Source organism: Acomys minous (genome assembly GCF_964271855.1).
Source record: "Acomys minous genome assembly, chromosome: 8".
Lineage (NCBI taxonomy): Eukaryota > Metazoa > Chordata > Mammalia > Rodentia > Muridae > Acomys > Acomys minous.
In genome coordinates, this window is record NC_140489.1 from 94,495,699 (window position 1) to 94,508,446 (window position 12,748).

Sequence of the window (12,748 nt, forward strand, 5' to 3'; positions counted from 1 at the left end):
TCCTCTTGTAGAGGGGGTCTTAAATCTAATCATAAAGCAGTTGCGTACACTCTTAGCATATAACCTCATGCCACCATTGAACCCACGTGCTGCTCCTTATTATAGCTCAGGGTTCACAGCCGGGTTAGATTGTCGCTCACTTTTCCTCCCACAGCAACATGCATAACACCTTCTGGTACTTTGAAAGACAGCCAATAAGAAGGGACTTTAAGTTACACTTTATTTATTTATGGAAATGTCATATTCTGTGGATACTGTTGTGATCAGGATAATTTCCTTATTTAAATCTTTAGAAAAAGACTTTAAATGGCAACTCATTCTTTCTACTGTTCAACATAAACTTGAAATATGAAACCTCTGTGCTTTCTTTAGGATCCACATGTTGACTGTTACACGGTATCATCTATCAACAGTAAGCTAGGCTTGGATCGTGATGCTCTGGTTGGCCTGGCGGTACTTCTTGGTTGTGATTATCTTCCAAAGGCAAGCTCAGCTCATCATTCTTTCTCAATATTTTCAGTTCTTCTCTCCCTCCCCCCCCCCCTGAAAAAAAAAGTACACAAAATTGTTGTCTGACGTTCCACATACTCATGCGCATTGTGCTCAAACATACACAAAATAATAAGTAAATAAATCCAAAAACAATCATCAACTCGATAATGCTAAAAGGCTACCTTTATAGCTTTACTTATATAAAGGTATACCTATATACCTAAATATCTTTATACCTTTCTGACAATAAACATTACAAAGAAGAGTTCAGTAAGTAATCCCACAGCTTCAACTTCAAAAGATGACATGTGTGCTTGACAACCTGTCAAAAAAGCTTAAGGATTACTCTTATTTTATAGCAATGCTAGTTTCTATTATGGCTTTATCTAATTTTTTAAGCTCTCGGTACCACACTCATCATAGCTGTCTAGTTACTCACATGTTCAAGACTATTGTTGCTGCTGCTAAGCAGTGTCATTACTGACGTAAGCCGTTCACACCTCCCTGCCTCAGCATTGTATCAGGTTTTGTTCATAGACTGATGAGAAATACAATGATAACCTTTTCTTAAATACCCTGTATAAAAATGCATATGATCACTATTAATCTCTTTATATGTGTTTCCATTATTCATGTTACTAACATTTGAGTTTGTTTTCCCATTTTGTGAAAGGGAGTGCCTGGAGTTGGAAAAGAACAAGCATTAAAACTTTTGCAGAGTTTGAAAGGTCAAAGTTTGCTTCAGAGGTAATTAAACATTGCTTTTTATTCCATGGTGAACATTTTTATTCTTGTTGGGCTTAGTAGTGAATACTACTATAGAAAGAATTACTTTTGAACTACTCATTTTCAGTAATTAATTTTTATTTACCTTGAAGTCTTCCAAAGGAAGAGAATGAATATTTGTTCACAGCAATACTGTTAAATATGTATGGTGGCTTCACTCCACACACACACTTGTCAAGTGCAATTATAGTGTCAAGTGCATAAATTTATAGCCATGGACATTTGTCTCTAGGCTGTTTTAGACCATTAACATCATGTAAAGGTGAACATAACATTAAAATAATCTTGTATTTGGTATTTCATTTCTGTAAATGAAGTACTGTGTAGCATGTTGAAAATACATAAGTAACATTTGTTAAAGAACTTTTAATTTGGGCCAACGACGTGGCTCAGCAAGACTTGAAGCACAAGCCTGACCACCTGAGTTCATTTGATTGCTAGAATCCGTGACGGAGAAGAGAACTGACACATAACAGTTGTCCTCTAACTTCTGCATGCACACTGGCATATACATGCCTGCCTGCACACATACACACACACATAGACACACACAATGTATAGACATGCAAACACACAATACTACAATAAGTAAAACTTATAAGACTGACTTTGTTCTTTGTCTTGCTACTATACATTCAGTAATATGTTAATTCTAATTTGAGCAGTACAAGTTGAGGATCCAACGAACATAAAGATTATATTGAAATTACAAAATATTTATTCTCTTAAAAACTGAATTATATGTGCTTGGTGAAAGCAATAGTTTATTTTTTAAAATGACAATAAGACATAAAGTAAGAAAGAAAAGAGACCTGCCCTGAACATAGTCTTGACCACCCATCAGTAGCTCTGAGGTGGTATGTGCAGCCGTGAAGAAATGACTGAAAACGTTTTAAGTCACTGCACTCCATGTTATAATGCTTCTCTTAGCTGTAAAGCTGTTGGGAGAACTAAGTCCTCAGTTCCTTATGGACATTTGTGATCATTAAGCCAAAACACGGAAGAAATGGTATAAGTTGACATGGGAATGAATATAAGGAACCCTCTTAGAATTGTCCTTACGATAAAAGAGTGAAACATGGTACTTATCTAACGCTAAGCTGCTCTCATTGCAGTAGTGTCAGCAAATTTGTACTTTTTGGCAACACTTAATCATGGTCTTTACACTTGAAAATGATCGGTTGTTTTTAATAAGTATCCATTCTTCTAATTTTAATAATTTATATTATTTTCCCATTTTTTAATCTTTGAATATCTGCCATTTATCTAGAAACTAGTAATATAGATTTTTAGTATACTTACGGTTAGTTACACTTGACAGTAATTGAGTCAGAATTTCCAAGAGCTAATTACTTGAACACCACACATTACCCTGTGAACTCAGTGTTTTAGCAGTAGCACCTAGCTATCTTTCATAGCAGTATAGTAACCTGAAATTTTAGCCAGAAACAAAAATCGTATTACTCAAAGTCTTAACAGTTGCATGCATGTTTCTTAAAACCTTCTATTACACAAATAACATTTCTATGCAACAGATAAGAAATTAACGTTTTAAACTATCTACATTTTAAAAGTTTTATCTAAAAACTTAATGTTTTATTTGGATGTGCACACTACTCTCTACCCTTATTTCTGATTCAAAATAATGATTATACATATGATTCTGTTTGTTTTATACTGTGGCACAGAGAAAAGATATGCAAAAAACATACAAATTATTCTCCCCATCCATTGCTGCCTACCAAACTCATCAAAAAGAAAAAAAGACTGAGTGATTGTGATTAGATTAATAATATACATCTGTACAGGCATACATATAAGCATGCCCTACCTCCTTTTGCAATTCTTCTCTACCTTGGACCACATATAAAGCTTGTAGAGAACCAAGCATTTTCTCAGGTCTGACAGTTGGGTTTATAACCGCAAAAGAGAAAATAATTTGGCAGGTTAAAGAGAGTAGGATAGCCAGGCATGGTGGCGCACACCTTTAATCCCAGCACTCGGAAGGCAGAAGCAGAGGCAGGCAGATCCCTGTTGAGTTCAAGGCCAGCCTGATCTGTAAAGCGAGTCTAGGACAGCCAAGGCTGCACAGAGAAACCCTGTGAGAGAGAGAGAGAGAGAGAGAGAGAGAGAGAGAGAGAGAGAGAGAGAGAGAGAATAGGGTAAACTGACATTTGAGAACATTTTGTTATCTCAATTTTTCTGTTTCTTTTTATAAATTATTTCTAATAAAGGTTTAACAAGTGGATTGAAGAACCTTGCTACTCTATTCCACAGCCAGCAGCTAAAAAAGTGATTCACTGCTCTGTGTGTTCCCATCCAGGTAAACAGGCATAAGAAATACCTCCAGAATATTGGAGTCTGAGTTCACTTTTACAGTCCTGCTCTCTTCATACTATCTTATACCTTTATTAAGTCACTACTTGGAAATTTCTTAGAGTCAGAAGTTGTATTACACAGACGTTATGAACATATAATAAATGTTTGATAAATGAAAGAATGCGATAGCAGTGATAAATATAGAATGAATAAAACATCACACTACATTACCAAGTTATTCAGATTTTAAAATCATCATGTTTGATGAAGAAATATAAGTCTTACAGGAAAATGGAGCTAAAACCATTTATTTTTTATCAATGTTTTATGTTTATATGCTTATTCACTGTCCTATTATACATTTTACTAGCTCTTAAAACTAGTTTCTAATACAAGTTCATTCGTGTTGAAAATAAGTCCCATCTTCAATAGTCTTAATTGAAAAAGAAAACATTGAACATGTGTAGAACTTTAATTCAGTTCTTGGGAGGGACAGAAGGCAGGATCAAGAGTTCAAGGCCATCTTCAAATACATAGGGAGTTTGAGGCCAGTCTGCACTACATGAGACCCTAGCTCAAAAAAAAATAGAAACCACAACCAAAAAGGTATTACTGAGTGTTTTCAGAGGAAGCAAGGGCCCCACCCACATGTGGGCTGCGGTGATACACTTCCTGATTCAAACCGAGTTTAAAACAGCTCTCGTGTAACTGCAGTACGCACTGGCAGAGGAAGTGAAATGGGTAGTCTTTTCATATGCTCAGTAAAGAAACCATCTCATGACTTATTATATTAAGGAAATAATCTTTTTTAACTAACAAGTGCATTCTGCTTTCCTACCTTGTAGCTACTATATAAAACAGAAAGTTTTCTGTTATTGGATATAAATCCCACAAATAAATGAGTATTTTGTGAGCAGTGTCATAATAGTAAAGTTATCATTTGTCCTAACAACCACTATGGTGTACATTATTCTTTCAACCTAAATATATTGAAACCCATTGTACTAGACAATATTAATTTTGAAATTTTAGATAAACTGAGAATAGGAGATAATTCTACAAAGCAATAAAAATCAAATATCTTGTGTCTCCGAATAGGTTCATCTAAGGATCATGAACGTAATGGATGTACATTATGTAAAAGCAATAGATACTGTGAGCCACATGATTACGAATACCTCTGTCCCTGTGAATGGCACCAGACAGACCATAATAGGCAACTAAATGAAATAGAAAATAATATTAAAAAGTAAGTTGTTTTTAGCCACTTAATGTTTTCTGTTATGTCCTGTATAGGCAGGCACCCATCGTTGATTTACTTCCACAATAACGTTTCTTCTCATGTCTGGGTTAGTCACTCCTCACATACTATGTTCTTGACTCTGTTTTTTAAAAAATATTAAAAATGTATGTATACACACACACACACACACACACACACACACACACACACACACTTATTTATTTATCTCCATCCAGGCTAGTTATGGTGGCACATGCCTTTAATCCCAGCACTTGGGAGACAGAGAGGCCAGCCTGGGCTATATAACAAGTTCCAGGCCAGCCAGAGTTAATTAGTGAGACTCTGTCTCAAAACCAAAAGGGGAAAAAAAAATCATTCACCTAAAAGGCTGTCAAGATGGCTTGCTGCCAAGCCTGTAACCTCAGTTTAGTCACCAGAACACACACAATAAAGGAGAGAACATAAGCTGGCAAGCTACCCTCTGACCTCCACACATTTGCCCGCATAAATTCACACACACACACACACACACAATTAAATAAATACTACAAATAATTAAAAATAAAATTGTATCTGAGAAGGTAGCAGTTTAACAGTTTTTCTGAGAAAGGCTTGATAATTGTATATAATATGCTGTAGGTGCATATTTGTTATAGAACAAGGAGAGTGGATGAGTCGTCAGTCAGTCCAATTTCTGAATGTACTGATAAGATGTATAATTTATCTCTAGGAAAGCTTGCAGTTGCAAAGGATTTCCATTCCACGAGGTAATAATCTAATTATGTATTTATTTTTTTAAGTAGTTATAAGTTCTAAAGTCCTGATGCCTGTTTTGTGTCTTTTTTTTTAACACTTAGGTCATCCAGGAATTCCTTTTGAATAAGAATAAAATGTTGAAACCAATCAAGTACCGAAGACCTGACTTATTATTATTTCAGGTATCCAAAAATAAGTTTTACTTAATAGTGCAAAATTAGATATGAGGACAATCAGAAGGATATCAGCTTCTATGCATGAAAGGAGACTTAAGAGCTAAAACAAGTAACTGTTGACTATCCCTATATAACTCAATATTCATTTCTAATCGTTACCCTTTGGCTATACAAGATCCATACTTCCATGCCATAACGCAAACACAGACTGATTCTCAGAAGATGTCTCAATCACTATGTGCAGACAAATTGAAAACAGGAATATGTCTGGGAAAGTCCTCAGGACAAGGGGTGCTAAAATCAAATATACTATGTGATCCTGAATATGTAATATTCTTAAAATAGAAGAATATTACCACCTTATCAAGTCACCGTGAGTATTAAATGAGATTACTTTAACCCCTGATGTTTTAACTAGGAGGAAAGGTTGCCTCAGTAAATCTATTTGCACTTTACCTTGTTGACAACTATTATATGTATTAAATGTCTTTCCACTTAATCTACATCATCTGTCAACAGGGTCACATTCTCTCCACTCACAGATGGAAAAACAGGCTAAGGGGTCAGGGAGCTTAGCCTACCCTCTGGGACTTAAATTGGCGTTATGAATAGCAAACTCTCCCAACCACTTTGTTGTTTAACACTTTCTCCTTAGGAAGCTCATTGTGTTTTTCTGAGGATATTTTCATTAATACTACTTTAGCATTACTTTTAGAGAAAAAATAATATCATCTAAGAGTATTTCTTAAAATTTTTCATCTTTATTTTTACTGTATTTATAGAGATTTACTCTTCAAAAAATGGAGTGGCCCGGTCACTATTCATGTGAGAAACTGTTGGTGCTTTTGACCCACTATGACATGACAGAAAGAAAACTTGGTAGAAAGAACACTAATCAACTACAGCCAATTAGGTAATGTAGTTAAGGAATTGTGTGTTCAGGGCTAGAGAGATACCTCAGCAGTTAATGGCAATTATTCTCTGGATGGAGACCTGGGTTCACTTCCCAGCACCCGTAAGGTAGTTCACAACCATCTGTGACTACAGTTCTAGGGGATCTGATGCCCTCTTCTGGCTTCTGTCGGCACCAGGCATACTTGTGGTACACAGATATGTGTGTGAGCAGAACACATATGGGGAAAATAAATAAACCTTAAAAATAATTTTTAAAACTGTTAGAGACAAGCATTTTGATGAAGACTGTTTCCACTTGAATATTTGATGATCAGATGTGTTAGTATTTCTCCCTGGGGTATGATGTCTGTTTTCCAGAGGTAGAGGAAAGCCTGGAAATTAAAAGCATGTTTAGCCTTTTTTCATACTCAAGACAACATAGTAAATTCAGGTATTGACATACTTTCAACTTATTTTTTTTTTTAAGATTTATTTATTTATTATATATACAATGCTCTGCCTGCATTAGGCCTGCAGGCCAGAAGAGGCATCAGATCACATTACAGATGGCTGTGAGATACCATGTGGTTGCTGGGAATTGAACTCAGAACCTCTGGAACTTCTAAATGAACAGATGATATAAAAAGAACCAGCTTTAACAAAGAACTAGGTCAATGATCCAGAAGAAAAGCAGCAAGTGATGGAGTAACATTTTAAAGTAAAAATGACTAGCAATGTTAAAATGACTAAACATTGTTCATAGTAAAGGCTTTGTCATATGCTTGAAGTCCTAGAAATTTTACCACATGAAAAGCACTATTAAGCCTCAGTCCTGGGGGGGGGGCACCCTTTAATCCCAGCATTCATGAGGCAGAGGCAGGCAGATCTCTGTTCTATATAGTGAGTTCCAGGACATCCAGAGCTGCATAGTGAAACTGTGTCTCAAAAAACAAAAACACTATTAAGCAAAGCATAATAGCACACTCCTTTCATGCCAGAACTGGAGGCAGAGGCAAGCACATCTCTGAGAGTTAAGACTTACCAGGGCTGCATAATGAAATCCTGTCTCAAAACAAGCAAACACACATACCCACAAAGTACTATTAAAAATTATACATCAAGACACAACGTGAATTAATCCCAACCCTCAGGAGGCAGAGGCAGGTGGATCTCTGTGAGTTTGAGGCCAGACTGGTCTACAAATCAAGTCCAGGACAGTCAAGGCTACAGAGAAACCCTGTCTTGAAAAAACGAAAGGAAAGAAGGAAGGGGAAAAAGAAACAAACAAAATGAAGCCAGGAGGAAGATGTGGGCTGAAACATTGGTCAATAATTTAATAAACTGAGTGAAATTATATGCATACATTCACATAATTTTAATGAATAAATGATAAAGCTCTTCATTTTGGATTGTATTCTAAGTGTTAGTCATAAATCTTTAAATACGTATCTTGAGAACATTATTTGATTGTTATGATTGATTGTTTTACTACTAGAAATACAATGACATTCAAACAACTAAGCTAAAGTAGGAAATAAAACTATCAAACCAAGAGTATATAGGAAGGAGGAAGTAAGTAGAAAAGAAAAAAACTACTAACAGGAAAAAGATTTATGAATGAGTCTAGCTCTCACTAGTCATAACAAATGTAGCTGGGCTAAATTTGTTTCTTAAAATACAGATTGCATTGGATAATGGAGATAAAATTTTTCAATAAAAACTACAAAATAAGTATACAAAGTTCAAAAACAACAATTTACGATTTAGTAGACAAATACCAAAGTAGTGTAACAAAGTAGACTTTGAAACAGAAATTATGGATAAAGCAATACTACATAATGAAAAAATACTTAGGGTAAGAGAGGTAGTTCAGAGGATAAGAGCACTTATTGCTCTTGCAAAGGTACCCAGAACCTACATGGTGGTCCATAGCCATCTGTCAGTACCCAGACCCCACATGGTGGTCCATAGCCATCTGTCAGTACCCAGACCCCACATGGTGGTCCATAGCCATCTGTCAATACCCAGACCCCACATGGTGGTCCATAGCCATCTTTCAGGTACCCAGAACCCACATGGTGGTCCATAGCCATCTGTCAATACCCAGAACCCACATGGTGGTCCATAGCCATCTGTCAGTACCCAGACCCTACATGGTGGTCCATAGCCATCTTTCAGTACCCAGACCCTACATGGTGGTCCATAGCCATCTTTCAGTCCCCAGACCCCACATGGTGGTCCATAGCCATCTGTCAGTACCCAGACCCCACATGGTGGTCCATAGCCATCTGTCAATACCCAGAACCCACATGGTGGTCCATAGCCATCTGTCAGTACCCAGAACCCACATGGTGGTCCATAGCCATCTGTCAGTACCCAGAACCCACATGGTGGCTCATAGCCATCTGTCAGTCCAGTTTCAGGACATTGAGTCTCTCTTCTGACCTCCTTGTACCTACATACACGAAGACAAAACACATAAAATAAAATGAATAAATATAATGACAACGTATATACTGAATAAATCCAACAATTTTCAACTCAACCTCACAATAAAATTGATTAATTCCAAGGAATATCTAGGCAATAACTCATTAGAGTTTTACTTGGATTAAATATTGATGGAAATTGAAGTATATGAATTAAAGTTTTACAGATAACATGTGTAGTTAGACCTCGGTATATGAATTTATTTTTCAGAATTGTTAAGCCCCGAATCAGAAATGGAGTCCGTTGTCTTGAAGTAGAATGGGAAAAGCCTGGTATGTATGTTTTGTTTCGTTGGCTTTTTCCTTTTGTTTATATTTTGTTTTTTCAAGACAGGATTTCTGTGTGCAGCCTTGGCTGTCCTGGAACTCACAGAGATCCTCCTCTCTCTGCCTCCCAAGTGTTAGCATTAAAAGCGTGCGCCACCACACCCAGCACCTGGTATGTATGTTATATACAGAATGTATAATTTACAACATTTGATCCAAATGTGAAGTAAATGGTGAATATATATAAAACATATATACGTGTGGGAAAAAATCACATGTATTGTGACTTACACTTTTTATTTTATTCATTTTATTTTAAATCGATCTTGACTAATAAAGGTGATTAAATTCAAATGCCTTTATTTTTAATGTCTTTGACACTTTTTTAGTGTTTGGAAATTATGCCAAAATAGTTATGATTCATATTTCTTAAGAAATAGCTTCCAAAAAAAAGAAAGAAATTGCTTCCACAAATGATCTGTCTTTGCAGTCTTATATTTAGCTGCTTCTAAAGCAATTGGGGTGAGGGAACGTGGCTAAAGAACTTTTCCTTCTTTACTTTCATAAGAATTTGTACTTTTGCTACAACTTAAAAATAGTGTAAGCTCTAGATGAGATTCTAGACTACAGACAAGAGAAGTGGGTGATTTGTTATGGAACTGACCCCAGATTCATGAGCTTTTAGTACATTTTATTTACATGTGGAAATGTGGGTGTGAGTGTGCACACAGGCGTGCTATGGTGTACATGTGGAGGTCGGGGGATAATTTGCAGGGTTCAGTTTTTTCTTTTATCTCATTTTAATAAATATCAAAATATAAAATACATTACAGGCCTAAAAGTTTACAATCTACCAATTCAAATACTTTAAAAGTGAACTCTCTTTAAAACAAAAACTTTTTTTTTTAATCCCAAGTCCCTGGAAAACTCCCAAAGCTCTTTAAAACTCCAATCTCTGGGAGTTCAAGGACAGCCAAGGCCATGGAGAAACTCGAAAAAAACAACACAAAAAAGTCCAAAGTCTTTCAACTATGGGCTCCTATAAAATCAAAATAAGTTAAACACTTTCTTATTCTGTCAGGGAAGAACCAGAGCATAGTCATAGTCAGTTCAAAGTAAAGCCAAAGCTCAGCAGGGCAAAGTCGGTGCCAGATTTAGGGTTCACTCACAATCTTCTGGGCTTTTCCAGAGTGTTTGACACAGCACACATATAGCTTGTCACATAGACTTAGGCTGCCTATATTCTACAGCTGCGGCTGTTTTGGGTAGTCTTCCCATGGTACTGGTGTCTCCAAAATGTTAGGGTCTCCTGCGGTCACTGCTTTGCACTTTCACCAATAGCCTCTCATAGTCTCTCTTCATGGTGCCAAGCCTTAGCCACCCCTACCCCCTCTCTCTCCCTCCCTCCCTCCTCCCCCCCTTCAGTCCTGGGGCTTGCTTATTGACAAGGCTGCACCCTCACCAATGGCCTCTCCTCAATACCAAACCTCAGCTGCTCTCCATGACTCCTTCATACCTTCAAAACCAGTACCACCTGGGTGACTCTTACACTACCAAGTAAGGCTGCCAGCACAAGGTACACATGGCCACCTCTGGAACTCAGCCTTTGTGTTTTGACCCTGAGGAAACAGTTCCCAGAAGATCTCGCTCAGTGATTCACTTTTCTTAATCACTGCTAATTTCTCATCCCCAGCTAACCAGAATTAAATATTCCAGTAATTCAGTGGTACTGGTCTCTTGTTAATCACAGCTGGAGAGAGGTGAAGAAGTCTCTAGGTGAGCCCTCCTTCCGTCAGGACCCAGGATTGGGGTGCCCGCCTTCCCCATGGCGAGACTCCTGACTTCAGACCGCGACTTCTCACCCCCACTTGGCTTAGGAGAGCTGGAGCCGGGCTAGGTTGGACCCTCCAACATGAGTAAGCTTCCAAGGGCCTCCAGATGGGCCTGGAATCGGGCCAGGTCTTGGACCAGGCTCAGAGGTGTTGGGGATCAATCCATGTCCCCCGCCATATGAATTCTATGGAGGGATGGCATACTGTGGACCTCAGGTTGTACTGGGCTTAGTGGCCCAAGTTGGCGTGAAGACTTTGCAGCCTTAGAGTCAGGCTGGAGCAGGAGTGGAAAGCAACTCAGAGGAGGCCTCCCCTGGGCCCGGTACTGTCTGCCCCAGTGCTGTGAAGTTGAAGGTGGAACCAGTGCCCGGGGAGTCCCAGGACACGAAAGCCTAGCAGAAGGAACTGGAGCAGTTTGCCACGTTGCTGAAGCAGAAGAGAATCGCCTTGAGGTACACTCAGGCCGACATGGGGCTCACCCTGGGCTTTCTCTTTGGAAAGGTGTTCAGCCAGATAACCATCTGCCACTTCGAAGCCCTGAGCTCAGCTTGAAGAACGTGTAAGCTGCGGCCGGTGCTGGAAAAGTGGGTACAGGGAGCCGACAATAACAAGAACCTTCAGGAGATATGCAAAGCGGAGAGCCCGGTACAGGCCCGCAAAAGAGAGCGGACAAGCATTGAGAACCACTTGAGGGGGAACCCGGAGAACATGTCTCTACAATGCCGAAAGCCCACCCTGCCGCAGATCAGCGCCATCACCGAGCAGCCTGGGCTGGAGAAGGACGTGGTCCGAGTGTAGTTCTGTAACCGGCGCCAGAAGAGCAAACTTCAAGCATTGACTATTCCCGATGAGGAGAGTACAAGGCTGCAGGGCTTCCTTACCCAGGGCCTGTATCCTTTCTTCTGTCCTATTTTGGGGCCCCAGGCTATGGGAAACCCCCCCACCCCCAACCCCCGTTTTACCACACTCTACTCCTCATTCCCTTTTCCTGAAGGTGAAGCCTTTCCCTCTGTTCCTGTCACTGCTCTAGGCTCTGCCGTGCATTCAAACTGAGGTGCCGCCCCTGCCTAGGGATGAGGTAAGCTAGGCAAGGGAAAGGAAGTAGACAAAGAGAACCAGGCAACCACCACAGCTTTGGGATTAAGTTCATTTACTGAGGAGGGATTGAAAGCACAAAAAGAATGGGGGAATGATAAAGTTCAATGATGCTGTTGATGGTGAGTCACTCATCATTTTGTTCTTAAATAAAAATAAATTTAAATTTTATTTCATTTTTTAAAAATCACAGCTGATTCTTTGGTCCCAGTGACAGGAAGCACAGAATCTTAATTCAAAGTAGCACATCAGTGATTCCCCGTGGAGTCTTTAAGGAACTCTGAAGTGTCCTCTGAAACTTGAGAAGCTAGGCTTTTGTCCTCCGCAGTGATCTCAACATTCTTATCTTCCAAGTTCCTACAGAACAGCCCACAGAGCTTAGCCCAGAGTTCCAAAGTC

General features: G+C 38.7%; 1 protein-coding gene and 1 pseudogene across 6 annotated transcripts in view; both read left to right on the plus strand.

The window, feature by feature from the left end:
- The window catches only part of GEN1 (GEN1 Holliday junction 5' flap endonuclease), a 33,899-nt gene that overhangs the window by 15,770 nt on the left and 5,381 nt on the right, over positions 1–12,748 (plus strand). For all 5 annotated transcript variants that reach the window (XM_084791872.1, XM_084791873.1, XM_084791874.1 and 2 more), the window contains 8 exons: positions 373–483; positions 1,166–1,239; positions 3,513–3,601; positions 4,696–4,846; positions 5,571–5,607; positions 5,698–5,778; positions 6,555–6,685; positions 9,367–9,428. In XM_084791872.1, coding sequence (XP_084647998.1) covers positions 373–483; positions 1,166–1,239; positions 3,513–3,601; positions 4,696–4,846; positions 5,571–5,607; positions 5,698–5,778; positions 6,555–6,685; positions 9,367–9,428 — 736 coding nt within the window. The remainder of the gene's footprint in view (positions 1–372; positions 484–1,165; positions 1,240–3,512; positions 3,602–4,695; positions 4,847–5,570; positions 5,608–5,697; positions 5,779–6,554; positions 6,686–9,366; positions 9,429–12,748) is intronic.
- On the plus strand, positions 10,879–12,517 carry LOC311603076 (POU domain, class 5, transcription factor 1-like; annotated as a pseudogene). Its single transcript has one exon. The product of its transcript is annotated as a POU domain, class 5, transcription factor 1-like (transcript).